The following is an 18612-nucleotide window of genomic DNA, read 5'->3' as shown; positions in this document are numbered from 1 at the left end:
GGGACGCCGTGTCCCTATCGAAGCAGCCGCAGCAGCTGTAGAGCACAGTGGCTATATTCAGACCGGCTGAAGGACGAACATGTTCTTAATGAGGCGGCTAATGAGTTCTCTTCTTTTGTTGCTGTTTTTTTTTTTTTCCTCCTTTTTTTCCAAGAGTTAGGACGACCACTCAACCATTCAGATGCACTCCCGTGACTGTTTTCAGTGTGAAGTTGTTCTATTTAGTCAGGATCAGCATTTCTTTCTACGTTCTTATAATTCAAATGTCACATAAAAGTCAAGACAGAATTTCACAGGAGCTCATTTTTGGATGACGGCAAAAAGCATTTACAGGTGCATCGCAAAAAAAGTAGAATGTGTTTCGCCAACAACATAATTAAAGCACAACAATGCTTGTATATTTAGTATTTATTACACATAAACTGAAATCAGTATGTAAATTGTCTGTAATATCCGTTTATAGGTCATAGAAATCAAAATATACATTACAGAATGAAGAAATCACAATAATCTTAAAACTGCTCGAGTCATTTTAGTTTGTTTCCAAGGTAGAAATACCGAATGAAACAATGAACTTCTCGATTCTATTTTTTTAGATGCACCTGTTGATATGACAAATAAGAGCAGAAAACAAGAGAGAAACTAGGCAATTGTTTGTAAAAGAAACAATGACATTTATTTTTTTTTTCTTAGCGCTTTTCTTAATTAGTCTGTTGTGCCCATTGATCACATATAATACAGGTAATATAAAAATGGCTTTTTAACTTTACACCGAAAGCAACAACGAAATGTTTTCTTAAAATATGTATGCTAAAAATACTGAGAAAGTATTTAAAGTACTGGAGAGGAGCTTGTGATTCTGCAATGATGACATGACCATGATTTGCTGTGGCGGAACCGGGTTTTCTTCCATTTCTTTCCTCTTTCTCCTCATGTAGTTCTTGTTGTAGGCACTTACCAGGGCAAAAACAAACCGCTTCTTGAGGAGGTAACACATCACTCACCTCAATTTTAATCAACCTGTTGAATTTGTTTTTGTCAAATGTATGCACATTTTTCAACCGAGTCATCATTGCAATGAGAACTACAAAGCATAAACAGCCATTTGGCAAAAAAAAAATCCTCTCCTCACATCAATTTCGAAGCTGAATTTCATTAAGCTTAATGTGATGTCGTAATCAAAAGTAGTCTGCTCCTTGCCTTAATTTAAAACCCATTTAAACTGTTCACATACAGAGGATTTGTCATTACATCAACATAATAGAATATATAACAATATTTCCATGAAAAATCAAGAATCCGTTTTTAAATAGAAAAAAGTGGGGTATATTTCATCAAAAGGCTTACACCATAGTCACTGTTATTTGTCTACTCTACTAATTCTCCCTTCCCATAATAGACAGGTGTTATTACTGTATCTCTAACTCGTCTATGGATGTTTGACAAAGCACAGACGGTATTGCTTGGGACCACATGGACAGTTCCACAACTCTGAACACATTTAACAGTCAATTACAAGAGAGCTGACCATCCTCCTCCTCCTCCTCCTCATTGCCATCATCATCGTCCTCATCATCTTCACTTCCTTTCACCTGCCTGCACTTCTGTATGAATGGTACTGAAATATATCTTTTTGCAGTAAATACCCCTTCCTGTGGATGTTAGCTTGGTTTGATGTAACGGTTACAAAGCCACCACTTCAACTAGGGCTGAGACTGGGACAGCGCATTGTCTATTTCAAACTGTCCCGTCCCAGTCCGGTGATAGTTTTGCCAGTGTGTCTGAGCCGGGGACCAGCAATAGGTATGCCTTTGAAAACAGTACAACATCGTCCAGCCCTGCCCATGGCCTTGTCCGTTCACTGAAGTTGGTGTGTGGTGCTCTACAAAGCTGCGCCGCTTCTTAAAAGGCATTGTCAGATACATTTATGACTGTGGCTTTCACTTCCACTCCACTTGGCAGTCCCTTCCCCGAAACCCAAAGCTTTGTAAAGAATGAGGAGTGCATACCGCTAGCTTCCACTGGTGTCAGCAAAGCTTTGGAGTCGCATTTTCTTATATCCCCATAAAGGTGGTGGTTCCTCAGAGACACATAAATAAGCAGACAGGCCACAGAAATCACGGCCAAGAGCACACCAAAGACAGTGATTACGGCTGCATCCCATTTTTCTGTGTCCTTGGCTGCCAGCTCTAATCCCTTAGTGGTGACACTGACACATTTGGTGTCATGGTTGTAGTGGATGCTCCGGATATCGACACACACTTTGTACAGAGTGGCGGGGCTGAGATGGGTGAGGTTGTAGACCTGGATGTCAGAAGGAACCCTTGTGGTAAACGCTGTGGTGGGGTGATTAGCATCTGATACGGTGTACCATTTAATGTTGGGGGCCAAGGTGCCGGGGCCGGCCTTCCAGGTAACCAGAATGGAGTTTGCCTCCACGGATTTGACTTCAACATTCAGAGACCCATTTGTAGGTTGGGGAAAATATCCATTCACCTCCACTGAAACAGATTTCAGATCAGCTCCAACTAGATTATGGGCAACACAGGTGTAAAGACCAGCTTCGTCTTCTGTTATGTCATAGATGTCGAATGTCCCCTCGGGGTGCATGTAGAACTTGTCGGACACAGTGTTGGGCAGAATCCTGGTGCCCAACGGGGTGATCCAGTAGATGTCTGGTTCTGGTTCCGCAAACGCTCGACAGTGGAGTGAGACTGAGCTCCCGTTCTGTGCTTTAACGTGTCCAGGCATGCTTTCTGGAGAGATCAGTGGCAGACAAATTTCCATCATCTCCCTGAAATGCACTTGTCGGACGTGCTGGCCTTCGTACTCCGGAGGCTCCACGCAGTACAATGAATCGGGCTCCATAAAGCGGATGTTGGTCTTGTTCATGTTCATCCAGCGGACTACGCAGTCGCAGCGGATCGGGTTGCTATGCATGCTAACCTCTCTGAGGTTTGGGAGGGATTCAACAGTAATCCTGTGAAGTGCGCTGAGGGCGTTGCCGTTTAGCATGAGGGTTTCCAGCCGTGGTAGTTTGTAAAAAGCATTAGGATGGATGTAGGATAGCTTAGGATTGTTGGTGGCTTCTATTTTAGTCAGCTCCGGGAGGTTATTTAGGGCAAAGCTGTCAATGGAAACTAGCTCTGGCATGCTATTAATCCCCAGTTCTTTCAGATGGAGCATATCCACAAAGTCCCCTCTCTGTATCCTCGCAATTGGGTTTTTATTAAGATCCAAAAACTTGAGATTTTTTGCATTTCTCAGGGCAGAATGTGGCACCTCAGGGAAAATATTATCATAGAACGAAATGCTCTCCAAGTTGTCAAGACCAGCCAGTGCATCGTCAGGAAGCTGGGAGAGATTCATCCTGGTCAGAACGAGACTGCGGAGGTTACTCAGGGGTTTAAAATTCATATCATCGATGGAAAGAACAGGATTTTCACCAATCATCAGGATCTCCAAGTTTGGCATGGGTTCGAACCACTCTTTTTTAATAACCTTTAGCTTGTTAGAATTGAGATGAAGTCGCACAAGGCTGCTGAGACCCTGGAAAGACAGCGGGGAAATGGAGGAGATGAGGTTGTGATTCATGTAGAGCTCCTGAAGGTTAGGCACCTCTGACAGACATCGGTCAGGCAGCTCTTGTAACCAATTTTCTTCCATGTGAAGGGAGAGCAACTGAGGAAGAGTTCCCAGATGGATGTCACTGATGGAGGATAAGTTGTTTTGTGATAAATCGATTTCTGTGATGTTGGCCAGGTAATCCAGCGGTTGATCAATCTTGGCAACATTGTTTGTTTGCAGTAGTAATACTTGTGTACCCACTGGTAATTTCTCGGGCAGACTAAAGAGCCCCAAGTCATTACAGTCAACCGTCTGCGCCTCCATGTACACCGAACTAGGGGAAAACCAGGGTCTGATCTCACATACGCAGAGCTTGGGGCAGTCCGGCCTCACCTCGGTGGCCACGACTAAAGAGGCCATGGCCAAGCCAACAAAGAGACAATCCACAAATGGCACGTCCTTCATATTGGACCGAATCCCTCCAGGAAGAAATTGGTCCTTGTAGATTAAATGGTCTGAGCTGTTAACTTCACAAATAATGAATCATTTGCTGCAGCTGCTGAGGCGACCGATTCACCGCCCCTGCTGCCGCCACTACCACCGCCCTTGCCACCACCACAGGGCTCCCTTGGGTTGTTTTTTTTTCTTGCTGCGTAGACGCCCTTGAATGTAAAGACCAATCAGTCACTGCTGCCTGCTGGTGTCAGGGTTCAGGGTCAAGGATCCACTCAGGCAGACCCAAAAAATTAGGATGGGGGAAAAATGAAAGAAAGAAAAAACAAAAAATGGTGGACCAGTATTGTACTTATATTAAGCTTATTTACTGGTATCCATTAAAGGTTTGTTCTGTCCTTAAAGATGGATGTCCACGGTGTTAGTCTTCACTAACTTCCAGAGTCCACGGCCCAGTCCATTCCTACCTGTGAAAGACAAACAAGACAAAGAGGGACAGAGTGAGTACTACATGATATTAAAATTGGCCAGAAAACATCTAAAGAGAATGATTTGGATTTGGGCATATTGACATTTCTTATGGGCACACTGACGCATGTTGACATTTATCCACACTCCCTTCAAGACATAGAACAATGGATTTGTGTGTGCTTGACCTTCCAGTCTGTCCCGGCGATGTGCCCTAACAACATGGCTCTCAGTCCTGGTCTTAGACCTGGTGAGGCTCTATTATTGCTTAAAGAGAAGGCTTTATTAAGATTCCTAAATGGCACACATCCCAGGGCTTAAGCATTAGCCTTTAGGGCAAACTGCTTCGAGACACTGGAATATGTCAGTCACTATAGCAACAAGTCCATGGGCAGCCAATAGGGCCCAACACAGCGAGATAGCTACAGCGCATGCAAACAAAGCAGCTGACCCAGTTTGCACTTGTTTGTCAGAAGACGCAGCAACCGGCAGCCATGAAAATTAAAATGAATGAATGTGTTGATGGAATTAATCTTTTTCACAATCAACGAATTTTGTGTGTTAAAAGGATTTCACATTGTTTTGGAAAATGCAGGTCATGTATTACTAACAGGTGGACACACACACACGCACACACACACACACGAGCCTCAAAGAATGAAAATATTATCAGTGATGTACAATTGTGTGTTAACAGCCACACGTGTATTGCCACAAATGACATAGATACAGAATCAAATCTGTGTGAAATGTCCTCCATCTTTCACTTTTTAATAAAAGATTCCGTATGATCAATCACAGATTCAGGCATAATTTTTACATTTAAAATATTGATTTATAAAACAGTTTGCAAGAAGAAGACTGAAACTTTTGCATTATGTTTGGATCATTTTCAAGGTCGTTGAATCATTTAGAAATTTCTCACTCAAACAGTCAAATAAAATGACGACGGTTAGAAATATAGCAGTAAGTGATAAATGTGGAGCAATTTCAGAGGTTTTTTTTTTTTTTTTGAGGGCCATTGCAGAGTTTTTATGGTTTATACAATTTTTAGGATAACACATTTGGTTTGCCTGGCGGCAAATCAGACCACAGTATTTTTGGAATATTAAAAAAAAGACTTCCTTCGAACATCAGCGAAGCCGTAAAGTGTCCACATTTGTGCTTGGTGAGATATTCTGAACATTTCAGGCACATTTTGTTTATAGCTTGGAGTTATTAGCCCAGTTATGAGACGGAGTGCATCTGGGAGTAAAAGCTCAAACAAACATTAGAAAGCAAACAATCCTCCACTGACCATATTTTGTCATTTCATTATCCTTCATTTAGTATCGCAGAGGTAATAAACAGCTTTCACTGCTCACGGTAACAAATATTTATTGATTGCCACTAAAATAACTCCGTACAAGGGCAAAATGGTCTCTCCTTCAGGTACGTACAGTTTATTATAAATACAGCTCTGAAGCATCCTTTCTCCATGTGAATCAGACGTCTCTGTTTTTGTGTAGTGTCTCTTGTACCGTCGTATTATTAGTGTCTGCCATCACATCCTGCTGTGGCAGAAACACAGCTGAAGTGTACCATGTAATTTGTCATATGTGACTGCCTCTCGCTGAACAGATGGGTTTGATGGCGCTTGTGATATTTTTGGGGGCCTATATAAGATCAGGCGCCACACCATGGGAAAAGTCAAACGAGACAGGGGATGAAATGGAAAGAATCGGGGGGGAAGGAGTGTGACGGCGGCAGGGAAGTGGGAACAAGAAAAGAGAAATGATTTCATTTCATCACCCTCGCCGTTTCCACCTCACTGGCCACGGGGGAGATGTGGGATTGGGGGGGCGGGAAATAAATAAATAAATGAATAAGAACTTCTGAAGGCGGCAGAAAAAAACCGCTGCAGTTTGCCCCCGCTGGCCAAGCCGATCCAAGGGTTCATTCCTCAACCTCTGGTGTAGAGGAGTGAGGCAGACATGGAGCTAGTGGAGAAGGTGTGGGTGGGGGTATTACATTTCCAAAGCAGTGGGCACTTTTAATAACCTGCTACACCCAGTGCATTCTGATAAACAAGGTTTAGCTCCGCTCCCTCAGCACTGGCACTTGCCACTGTGGGCTTTGCAGTTGATCCGTAGCCCGAAGGTGCAAGACACACTCTGTAATTCAGCCTGCGGCATGTGGGTCACACCTCTGCTCACTCCGGCCTCTCTGCTCGGTAATCACAATTACCAGCAGTGTAATTTGATCAGGTTAACTGTTATTGCTTAGCTTTATCGTGCATTCACTGCAGGTGGCTTTTACAGCAGCGGTACGGCACATGCAGGTGGTATTTGCTTTACCGGCGATGGAAATTGGGGCATTCGGGACATTTTTAGGTTGCAGATTTGTGACCGATAAAATCTGTCAAAGACTTAAAAGATGGAATTTCAGGAAGAAAGGATTTTTTTTAAGAAGTCAAAAGTAGCTCTGTCCTATTTTCACCACATTTTAAATCAGGGATGACAAAACAATGCAAATGTATACCTGACCAGTGATCCCTTCTGTGCCCGGCCTGCATGTTATCCCTGTGCCTTCATGTCTTCATTTATACCTCATTCCTCAGGCTTGTTAGGTTAATGTATGATTTTAAAGTGCCTGCAGGCGTAAGTGTGGACGAGTGGTGACCTTTCCAGAATGCACTCAATGTACTCATATATGCTCGCGAAGATGGTTGAATAGAAGACGGTTGAATAGTTTAGTGAGGCTTAAGGATGAATGTGAGAATGGCATGATGGAGAAGGAGGGGGGCTTAGAAATAAAGACAGACTGGGAGAGAGACTCCCTTTGTTTTGGCTAATGTTAATGCTAGCTTGGCCACAGTGTTGAAAAACAAGGATAGGATTAGAAGGGCTTTACAGGACAATTCACAAGACACAGTAGCCAACACGCGCAGCATATTTCCTCACTGATTAAAAGAGATAAAATTCTACTGAAGATAATCCAACATGTCATTCAATATTTATACTTTAAAATTGTTATGACCAATCATATAGGTCTTGATTCGTAGTTGCGCCCTGCTGTGTAATCGCTTTACTTAACTCTGAATGTTTCCGTTGGGACTTTGATGATTTTGTGATCGATTAATTCTTGGCAGCACTTCAAACTACAAGTTTGTGAATGGGTGATGCTAGTGAGCAGAGCAGATCATATGGAGTGTCCCCCGACTGCTCTGGTGAGGCTCCAGGATGGATGCGTACGCGGACAAGGAGGAGGTTCAGGAATAAAGACGGACTGGGAAAGATATTCTTTGGTTTGGCTGGCGTCAATGCTTTCTTTTCCACATTGGTAAAACACAAGAACAGGATTAGGAGGGCTTTACAGGACAATTAGCGAGCCACAGCGGCCATCACACACAACAAATTTTCTCACTAATTAATGTTGATACACTTTCATTAGTGATAATCTAACATGCGGCTTATAAAGCCGGTAGCATGTGTTTCAATTCCAAGGTGCAATATGACCACGCTCATGCACTGACAGTGCTGGGAATGCATTTAGCAATAACTTTCATTGTCAACTAATGTGTCATAACTTGCAGGAGTACATATATTAAGGTCATAGTAAAGTCTTGGATAATTGAGGTGTAAATTTGCAGCTTCCTTGATGTCAGCTGAGGTCTCTGTACGTGCTGTTAAAGGGAAGTATTGGGAGATGAGGCTGATTTAATCGGATGTGACATCGTCTGCGTCTGATGTGGCAAATGGTACAAAATCTTCAGGCATGAATCCCGCCAGTGCTTCGTCAATGACTTAGATGCATATTGAAGCACTTTGGGGTAAAAAAAAAAAAAAAGAAAAAGACAATTAAGGCAAGAAGACTTGTGTACAACTTGTAAAATATTGGAACATTTCAAGTGTTTAGAATAGAGGAGCATATGCACAGACTGCTAATACACTTGAGCAAAACTGACAACAACACATGTTCTGTTTTAAAGGCTTGTTTGGTTTTATGTTGCATATGTAAAAGATTGTGTTTCAATGTACTTAATCTTGAAATGCTTGGCTATATTTCCTGCACCAGACGACATCATCTTAAGTGAACTATCCCAATCAACTACAGGCGGTTAAACACGTAAATTGCTGTTATATGACGGCGCGATGCTGAGTTCAGTGAAGAGGCGGTGGTAATACTCGAGGCCTTGCACTGTGATTGTTCTGGCCATGCAGTCCGCACGGCACTCGTGCTAACCTATTAGTAAAGGTTCGGTCGAGTTACCCAGCCGCAGAACCCTCCCACACACACACACACACACACACACACACACAGCCGCAGACACACACAGCGCCACTATGTAGAGCTAATTTCCCACAATCCGCTGCTCAGATGCCAGTAATTGAGGCAGAGCGAGGGGGGAGGAGAGAGTAGTGGGAGCAGATCTGGAGGACAAAATGACTTGCCAGCAGAGAAACAGAGGACTTAGCCAAAATCCAGTTGCAGTGTAAGGTGAAATAAAACAAAAAAACTTGTGGTGTGTGGCATTAAGTGCCCACGTAGCTGTTGGACAAAGAGAAATGCGGGTAATATGCTGGGAGTAAATTGAATTTAAAGACGGATGCTTGTAATCTGTGTGTGGAAAAGCTTTCGGAAATCCTGAATGCGGGGATATATAATCAACACCGGGTGATGTGACCCAAAAAGCTTGAAACGAGGACTACTGTAACCTAATGTCTACCTGCACTAACGCATTAAGCCGAAGCTTTGACATTTGTCAAGGGAACCTTTTATAGGTCAGGCTAAGGTGTTCACTCATGGAGCTAACACGAGTTCCCAAGTGTCAGTGACAGAGAGAGAGAGGGGGGGCGCAATCATTCAAGCCAGGGTCTCCAAAGCAGCTCCATTACAGTAGGAGGCTGACAGTGTAGCCCATGGGCTTTTCACTTTAGCCAGTGCTAATCCTGACTGTGAACATAATAGCAAACAAGGTCCCTTCGTCCGGATCGTTACCGGACCGACCGGCGAAATAAACCCGGCCTTGTTTACGACTTGATTACCTCCAGTGGACACCACGGGAGATACAAAGCTGGGCCCACAACACTGGCAACACTATCTTTAATGTCACACACAAAAATAAATAAATAAATAAACAACAACAAAAAAAACACCCTGATAGCATACTGATGCTTATTGACACATTCGGCAGGGAGGGGGAAGCATTACCATTCATTTGGAGTTGTGCTTCAATCCACCTGAGGAATAAAGGTCCAATATTCATTCTCTGCTGAGCTCTTTTGCTTTCCAGCAACAGACAAATGGCGACCGCAGGGGACAAAATATCCGGCTCTTCAGAAGCTAAATGTTCCAATATATCCGACATTTAGATGCAAACTTTGTCTGCTTGCCGTTGGATGCAGAGCAGATAACGTGCATCAGCTTTCAGCGGCTTTGAGTTGAAATACAGCTGCCTGCTGCAGTGTGGATTTTACACGGTGCACCGAAAAACTCTGTAGAGGACAGATGCAAAGTCAGACTCTTATTATCTTTGTCAATACACAGCAGCCATTTTTTTCCCTCTTTTCCTCTATTAAACATTCATAATTGTGTTTGCCCAAAAATGGGCACGCAGTTCAACTGAATTATAGAAAAACTGGCAAAAGCAACAATGAATATCTGAGATGTGTCCTTGGTTAATTTTTTTTACATTTTCCGACAATAGCTCGCATGTTTTAATCGATTCTTTCCACAAAAGCCAGCCGGATACAGATCCGAGGAATATGTGTGCTTATTTTCTCGACAGCATTTTAAGAACTTTTCATTGCAGTGCTGTTGCATCACTAACAGATTGATCCCAGTTTGATCTGAAATCAGCCGGACCAGTAGAACAACAGCATAATATTCTCCATACAAACTCAGCTCTGTCAACTCCATGACAGTTTCAACATGATTCCATCACTAACAATGTTCTAAAACTAAAATGTCCAAAAACTATCTCTGTTATTTGCAGTGTGTACAATATTTCTCATTAAACTGCAACAAAAAATTCCCTTTTTTTTCTCCATTTTTGGTTATCTAATTCTGAAAAAAGAGCAATAATCCTCTTTGCGGCAGTATTTCTTTTGCCATCAATATTAGCAAAAGCCTGACACTTCGCAAGACGCATGATACCTGCAGACTTTAACATGTATTTCTTGACAAAATTTGACCTCATGGCGCAATGCTGCTGCTTCATTAGTAATAAGAGTCCACCTTTTCTTATTTTTATTATTTCTGCTGCTTTTTTACAAACAGCTAACTATTGTAAATAAAGCAAAAATGGAAGTTGCTTCTATCAATAACTCAAAGCTAAGGTTTCTTTGTCTTTGACTCAGTCATCCTCGAGCCAGATGGACCATGTGGCGGGACAGTTTTGGCTGCCGACCCTCATGCTTGATACCTTTTATTCAGAATGTTCTATATTTATCGACACATTACCATAGAAAAGCTATTCGTAACAGAAAATCCTATCAAAAATTACCATGATTCATTATCCTTGTTAGTTGGAATGGGCCCTCATTACAGTGCTGTGACTTCCTCATACATGTTGCCCTCCAGTGCATAACTTATATTGTTCTGGGGTGTTAATTTGATTCTGCTATTCACGTCCGACTGTATGCATTTTCCAGCACACGGAGATCATTTGCGTTCGTCTGGAAACGACTATCAGACTAATTGGGACAAGACTGCGTTTAAGAGCTTCGCCCACTGTCAAGGTGAAAAGCTTTTTCCATCCACATCTTGGCAACACCTCGCTCGCTTTCCCACCGGGCCACCTCCATTATACTAACACCGTGGCTGTTCCGGACAGTAATGGCACAAATACAGCTTGATTAGAGACCAGTGAGATATGACCACTTTAAATTAATGAGTGTGCACAGTCGGGGCAGGAAGCGCCGGTCCTGGTGGCTCTGCGGTGCTAATTCAGGAAAGCCTGACTCGAGTCGTCTGGGCAGCCAAACAGCCGGGCAGGACTGTTTGTTTTATGCTGTTTATTGAAATGAGTTATAAATCCTCCTCCTCGCCTCGCGGGGCTCGGATGGGCTTTAGCGAAGCGAGGACGTAGAGGTGATTGCTTTGTCGCAGGTTGGGTACTCATCATTGCCCCTGTGTGGAGACTGCTTGACCTCTAGCTCCAGAATATAAGTATTAGAATACAAAAAAAACTTGACTTCTGAGAGCAGTGAACGGAAAATCTGCAATATTTAGATGAGGGGGTTTTGTAAGGAGCATAGCGGCCCCTCGGGGGGACGATGATGAGGCCCGCACGGTTTAAGTGGTAACAAGGCAGTGTTGCATCTGCTGAAAGGTAGACATTAGACTCACTGTGGTAAAACTGGGGGGAAGACATAAAGGTCAAACGCAAGTGGAAAGTAGGGCACGGCAGAATTGCCTCCTCTTTCAGGAGAATAGCGTGTGTATTGTAGAAATGATTCACGGGGAATTTTGATCCACTGGTAATAAGCCTCACAAGGCTTTCTTCAAGTTGCTCCAGCTTCTTGTTCCCCCCCCCTACGTTCCTTCTCTCAAGCACACTCTCTACTCTATCGCTCTCTCGTGATAATGAAACCCCCCACCTTGTCATTTTCATCATTCTTTCTCACATTTGCCTCTGCTATCCAAACCCTGATGCTGAAAAGCCTCTCCTTATGCTCACTATTATGATACGCACAGAAAATAGACGTCATTAAAAAAAAAAAAAACTGGAAGCATTTCGCTCTGTCGCCCAGGAAACTCCAACTTCTTGTCTCGCTGTCTTGGACTGTCCCATTGTCCTGTTTGCTGTCAACTTAATTGCCTCCCAAATATCCCCCCCCCCTGCTATGCTATGTCTAGTCTGTCTTGCGTACATGTCTGGCCATCTGTCCAAATTACCCATTTCCAGGCCTGTATGAGTCATTTTTGGCCCAATCGACGGACCGATCAGTAACCCCTGATGCCCTCTTGTTGTTTCTATGAAGAAATATAAATATAGGCATGTTAAGAGTAGTGGTGATAGTTTCTTTCCGCCACACAACACTGATTTTAATGTGTTTATTTCACATGTGAGCAAGTCCAATACTCGCATGTATCCAAATATGAGCATTTGTAGCAATTTTATTCTGCTCCTCATTTTCGAGCTCGGTGCCCTCTGGTTTATTTTCCCACACGTACTCCCTGCATATATTAATGCATAATTTCACTGGTCACAGGACTCCGAAACAATGGCATAATGGTACGACACATAAATGTGTTTGTGTTGCGTTCGGCTCTAAAGGGAAAATTGCACACGCATTAAAGCACAATTAATTTCTCTGTCTAAATGTTGAACATGGGTGGTTTTGCAGCGCCATTAAAAATATGGCTTTCAAGCACTCTACTATTATTCGCCCTGCTCGTATAAAACAGTTATTGTTTAGATGGCATTCCTCTTTTCGGGGAGACATATTGGTTGCTCTATTAAAAGAACAGGCGCTTAGCTTATGAAAGCTGGGGTTTCGGTCAAAGTTGAACTTGTGGGGAATATACAGTCTCGCCCAGCCGTGAAGTAACCCACTCCGGTCTGATCTACATTCTGGGTAAGCCCCATGTTGGGTGGAGATCTCCAGGAGGCTTTACTGTCCCTCCCTCTGCCCTTCACCTCATTGATTTACTATTACACTTTCTCCAAGGCAGGGGAGAGTCCATTAAAGGGAGGCCTCTATGTGTGTATGCATAATGAAGCCTCCTGTATGTATGTATGTATGTGTGTGTGTGTGTGTGCGTCTGTGTGCATCCGTGTGGGTAGCAGATGGAAACCTTTCCCCTTACATCTGCACTTGTATGGCGATGAATCAGTGGCAAGTCGACTGTTAATGTAAAATCGATGTTCTAAATTAACCACAGGACCCCACCGTCTTTGGGGTTTCAGTGCTTTTCCGGACAAGGCGCGCCCTTGGGCTGAGTGAGGGGAAGCACACATCCGGCGCGATAACACACCCACCTGCCTCGCGCGCGCGTGCAAAAAAAAAATGGGAACAAATGCTAATGCGCCCAAAGATCCATGCGTTTGCAAGACATGCACACATAGTTCAGCCAACACTGTTCTCGCAGAGAACATGGGAAAGCAAGCATGGACCGGCTTATTGCATAATGCATGCGTAAAGCAGCAGGCACTAAAAGAGCACGGCTCGGTCCCCTTGTCTAATTCGCATAGTGCTGCATCTATTAAAATTAAGTCAAGGTATCCAGCTTAAGGCTGCCGCTGATAAGGTCAAAGGCGTAGCGAACATTCCAACACTCATTTCTCCCCCAACAAAATCGCACTCACTCTTGACAAAAATCTGCATAATGTTCCATGTATGGCTGCGAGCTGGAATGAAAGAGGGAGGTGTGAGGACGGGCTGCTGCTGGTGGTGGTGGTGGTGGGGGGGCGAAGCCAGCGGCGTATCCCTCAAAGTCAGAGCCAAATTGAATCTGCAGGTGCAAATGTGGCATGTGTGCTGCCTCTTAGATGCGCAGCTATCTATATTTATATGAATAATATATGGCTGGTCAAGGGGCCAGAAGCCCGCTGGGAATAAGTTCCTACGGCAGACGGAATCAATCATTATATGCCACTGAAATGCATTTATCGCAGGCTCGGACCTCTTTATTATGATTTCATGGGGCTTGATATGGGCTTTCTCTTTCTGTTTTCGTCCTGGGATACTCCTCCGCAGCTTAAACAAATGATGGGATTCTTTCTATAATAGCATAGTTTCAGCCTGTGTGTTTACATACATGCATCCATGAGTGTGTGTGTGTGTGTGTGTGCATGATTTTCAGTCACTATAGCTTCATCAGCGCGTGAAAACTGTGCTTGGTCTCACAGCACAGCTTCAGCAACGTTTTCATTTGTATCGTGAGAACCTATACGTTTTAATCTGAATGCAGAACAGATGGACGGCACAGCGGTGGCCCTTTAGATGTCCTCCTTCTTCTCTGCTCACGTTTCAAATTACAATCTGGGCCTGCATCTCTATCACGTTCAGCTCTGTTCTAAATCTTCGGAACAGCAGCCTAATTAAAGATAAATTGCTTTGATTTTTATCATCAGCACCTCGGTTATTGCTTTCTCTTCCTAAAACGTAGCTGGGGAGGGAACCTTTCATGCTACTCCTTTTTGTTGAAGCTGTGCTCAATCCAGGAATTCAAATTAGCTAAATACCTGAAATGCAAACACAAAAGTAAATGTCACTGGATACAAAGTGTCTCGTCACATTCTGACCTTTGATGTGTGCTGAAAATGGAAGAATATCACGGCTGTCACCATGAAAGCCTGTTCTGTTCCCCTACCATTTCTGTTTTTCTATTATCTTTCTTTTTTCATATGATTTCAGCCTGAAATATCCTTCCGGATCCTAAACAAACCATTCGTTCTCCTTCCCGGTGTGCCCTCTGACTCTCCTCATTCGCTTTTAATGTGTGCCGGTGTTTGTTTGGGAACCGGATGCTATCAGAGCGCCCGTGCTTCGCTGCACAAGCCGATCCCCCGCAGCCGGCTCGTGAATATGTTTACATGCATTTCACTCAAGAGCCCCCCCACCACCACCACCACCACCACCACCACCACCACCACAACCTTGGGCGTCTCGTTACCACCATGATGGGGGAGAAGCATTGAGATTAATTTGATTTAGATAACGCGCCGCTTCCTGAACTCCACTAATACACTATATGACTCCACTATAGCAGCGTTTGGCACCCACACATCCTCTCACCTCACAGGAACCTGCTGCCCTCTGCCTATGGACAAATTAATATGGAACACCCACACTGTGCTGCCTATCATACTCTCAAAACCTCCACAAGGCCACTGCAGGCGCACAATACCTTTTTTTTTTTTTTTTTTTTTCCACCCCGCCTTTGCTTCTCACCGTTTCACACACAGATCAATAGGCAATTCGCAAAGCCACTCACTTAAAGTGTATGACTTGTTGTGGACATGTAATATTGATTTGTTTTGAACAAATGTGCCTAAATTAATGAAGGAACCCATTACTGCTTTGCTCTACTGTTTTTATCACCTCTGGGTAGGAACTGCGATGTGTTAAAATACCAACCGTGGACTCGATCTGGAGGCTCTCGAAAGTGCTGCGCGCCGTTCCTGCGTGACATGAAAGCCCAGACGCAGCCGTTCCTGCGCGCGCCTCATAAATATGCGCCCTCAAAAAAAAAAAAAAAAAAAATCACTTGTGAAACCCTGTCGCCACAAATGGCTCCGGCTCGACCAGCGGGTAGTCAAATGATTCTAAGTGGGAACAATGCATAGTGTGTGGGCCGAGGTTTTTCCCAGCGTGGCGCGGTGTCTGATGTGAGGGCACGACGGCTCTCATGTGGCAGTCCACTGTGCGTTTCATATGGAGCAGCTGCTTCGGGGTGAGTCATTCACACCGTGGAGGCCAAAAATCTATTGTATCCATCACCGGGAATGAGCAAGCAAACACACACACACACACACACACACACACGCACGCACGCACTGCACGGAAGATTACAGCAATCGGATTCAATAGCCCCCGTGGTGAAAATCACATCTGTCATCATCGGCTATTATCTTTTTATCTGCATGTCAAATATTCATATATCTGCTGTGTGACATGTATTTTTTCGGACAGAGAGGGGAGGGATTGAATTTTGAAAGGGGTGATGGAAAAGAGAGAAAGAGACGCCCCATTGCAGTGAGGGGATTAGTGAATGCCATCCCTCTGCCTCTGCCTCTGTTGCTCTCCAGCTGGCTGGCTCTGGATGTGTGGGTGTTCAGGTGATGATGGTAAAAATGCGCTAGGAGACCCCAAAGGGGTGCACGAAGGGGTGACAGCAAATGCCTCCTTTTCCCTTAAGCGTTGGTATTTTAAGAAAAAAAAAAATAAGAACAATTTTTACGCAAAAGAAAAAGAAAAAAGTCCCAATCCGGAGGATGCGGTGTGTACTTTTCGTGTTGGTGTCGACTTCTCTGTTTGCAACAGGATGGTTCAAGAGAAAGGGAAGGAGAGGGTGAGGAGGGGAGGGGGGGGGGGTGAGGGGTGGCCACCATTCTGTGGATTTCTTCGAGACGTGTCTGGTGCGCGCTCGCTAAGCAGGACCCGAGGACATTAAACTGCCAGTCCATCATTGCGCGCACCGCACGCACGCAGGCAGGCAAGCAAGCGCGCACACACAGACACACTCGGATAGATCAATCTCACGCGTCTTTATGATTAATTCCTCCTGTTCAGCTGTAAAGCACAACACAAATCCGGTCCGGTTCAGGCGCATCCTGCATAGTTGCGCAAAAAAAAAAGAGAGCGCGTCTCCACGGCAAGTAAGGGGTTCGAGGCCGGTCATCAACCTTTTTATCCTGCAAAAAATCTTCCAGTAATGTCTGCAATCGAGCATGACTGGTTGCCATTAAGGACTCGACGCGTTTTTTTTTTTTTTTTTTGGTGTTTATCAATCACAACACGCCCGGTAAAACATCCCCGAATCAGGGAATGTGCCCGTTTTGTTTTTTTTTTTCCATCAACTTGGAAGAATGCGTTGCGCAAACGCGTCCATACCCCAAATATCAAATGACGCGTTCGTATTTAGGGAGCAAAACGGAGTGAACTTACCCGATTTAGTCATAATCGCATATGAAGCAGTCCGTGTTGTCTGTATTCCCATCAAGTGCGTCGCTCCAGAGACGAAGGAGCGAGAGAAGAGAGAGAGAGAGAGAGACGAGAGGAGCTCCAGCGCGCAACATAAAGCCAGTCAACAATGTGTGGTCTTCTTATTTTCACGCAGATGATGAGAAATCAGTTCTGGGCTCTGTTCCACGGGAAAACACAAGGGGCTTGAAAGCCAAAAAATAAAAAAAAAATAAAACAAAAAGCAAAAAAAAAAAAAAAACAAAAACCCAGCAAGTCCAGGAGCAGGTGAACGAGAAGAAAGATTCATATGTTCCCTGTGCCCTTCCCTTTCCCGTCTCCGCCGCGCGGCTGCTAAGGGCGCATCTCTCCCCTCGATCAAGTGTCAGGCGGACCACATAGATGCGCCGCCGTCTCCTCAGCAGTCATTAATATTAGAACAAACCCCGACTCTCCAGAGATCAGCCAATGGCATCAGAGAAGCCGGCCAGCAGCTTGCAGCATCCCGGCGCTGATTGGCTGAGCGCAGCCGTCAGTCATCTCCCAGAAGCTTGTTCTCGTCTGTGTCTTCTGTTGGAGGTGAAGCACGCTGCAAAAAATATCCACATCAAGCAGGAAGGAAAGGGATGTTTAAAAAAAAATGCACAAATATTCAGGATGATGATCTAAAAATATTCTCAAAGTGTAGGGATTTCTTTTTTCGACGTTTCCGTATGGCATGAAAGCAGTAAAAAGTATTAAGAAAATCAGCTTTTTTCTTAGAAATTAGAAAAAAAAAAATCATGTTTCAATGAATTTGTTTAAAGCTATGTGGTAACATAATGTGTGAATGTGGTTGTCACTGAAGATTGCGGCACTATGCCTCATAGAAATTTCACCTTTTCTGTCTCCTTTATTATTGGAAACTACAAACTTACCATCCCAACCAGCCCGAATCCATCAATTTTCACAAAGCATCGCTACGGACTGAAACTTTACTTGAACTTGTTTTCAGGAAATCAACATTCAGAGGCATTTCTCCGATAATTGACTCAATTCAAAGCACTAATCATCCATATTCATGTTTAAAATGCACGCTCACCATGATGCGCTCTCCCAGTCATAAATGCTAAAAGATATTTGTCTGGCGGATGGATGGATGATTGCTTGTGGAGCAATAAACAGAAAAGACAATAATCATCAGTGCAGCTCGACACCCAGAATAACCAGATTTGCATGTTGTTTCTTAAATCATGAAAATATACTGATTTTTTATGCAAACAAATCACCTACACCGAGTACATTAAGCTTATTGCTAACCATGACAATGCACGGCTTCACATACAAGCCTGACGATGAGCTCCTATGAATTTAATATCAACGCATGTAATCACTCCGACCCACGGTAAAATAAAAGATACGAGACGCAGCAGTATAAAATTTTAATTAGCATTATGGAAAATTGTCATCATATCCTAACTTTTTGCCGATGTGTGTCAAACATTATCATGCACGAGGATGCCGGCAGGTT

General features: G+C 43.9%; 1 protein-coding gene across 1 annotated transcript; it reads right to left on the bottom strand.

The window, feature by feature from the left end:
* Nucleotides 1-796: 796 nt before the first annotated feature.
* LOC115404431 (leucine-rich repeat neuronal protein 3-like) lies at nt 797-17172 on the bottom strand. The gene is made up of 2 exons (XM_030113753.1): nt 17088-17172; nt 797-4487 (listed from the first exon to the last, which is right to left on the bottom strand). The coding sequence occupies exon 2, from the start codon at nt 4030-4032 to the stop codon at nt 1903-1905; it is 2130 nt and encodes a 709-aa protein (XP_029969613.1). The 5' UTR covers nt 4033-4487; nt 17088-17172; the 3' UTR covers nt 797-1902.
* Nucleotides 17173-18612: the final 1440 nt, after the last annotated feature.

This window comes from Salarias fasciatus, chromosome 17, assembly GCF_902148845.1.
Source record: "Salarias fasciatus chromosome 17, fSalaFa1.1, whole genome shotgun sequence".
Lineage (NCBI taxonomy): Eukaryota > Metazoa > Chordata > Actinopteri > Blenniiformes > Blenniidae > Salarias > Salarias fasciatus.
The sequence above is the reverse complement of the archived record's forward strand: the minus strand, read 5'-3'. Positions and strand labels throughout refer to the sequence as shown.

Excerpts from the sequence above, each read along its gene's own strand:
- LOC115404431 (XM_030113753.1), bottom strand. The coding sequence starts at position 4,032 with ATGAAGGACGTGCCATTTGTGGATTGTCTCTTTGTTGGCTTGGCCATG.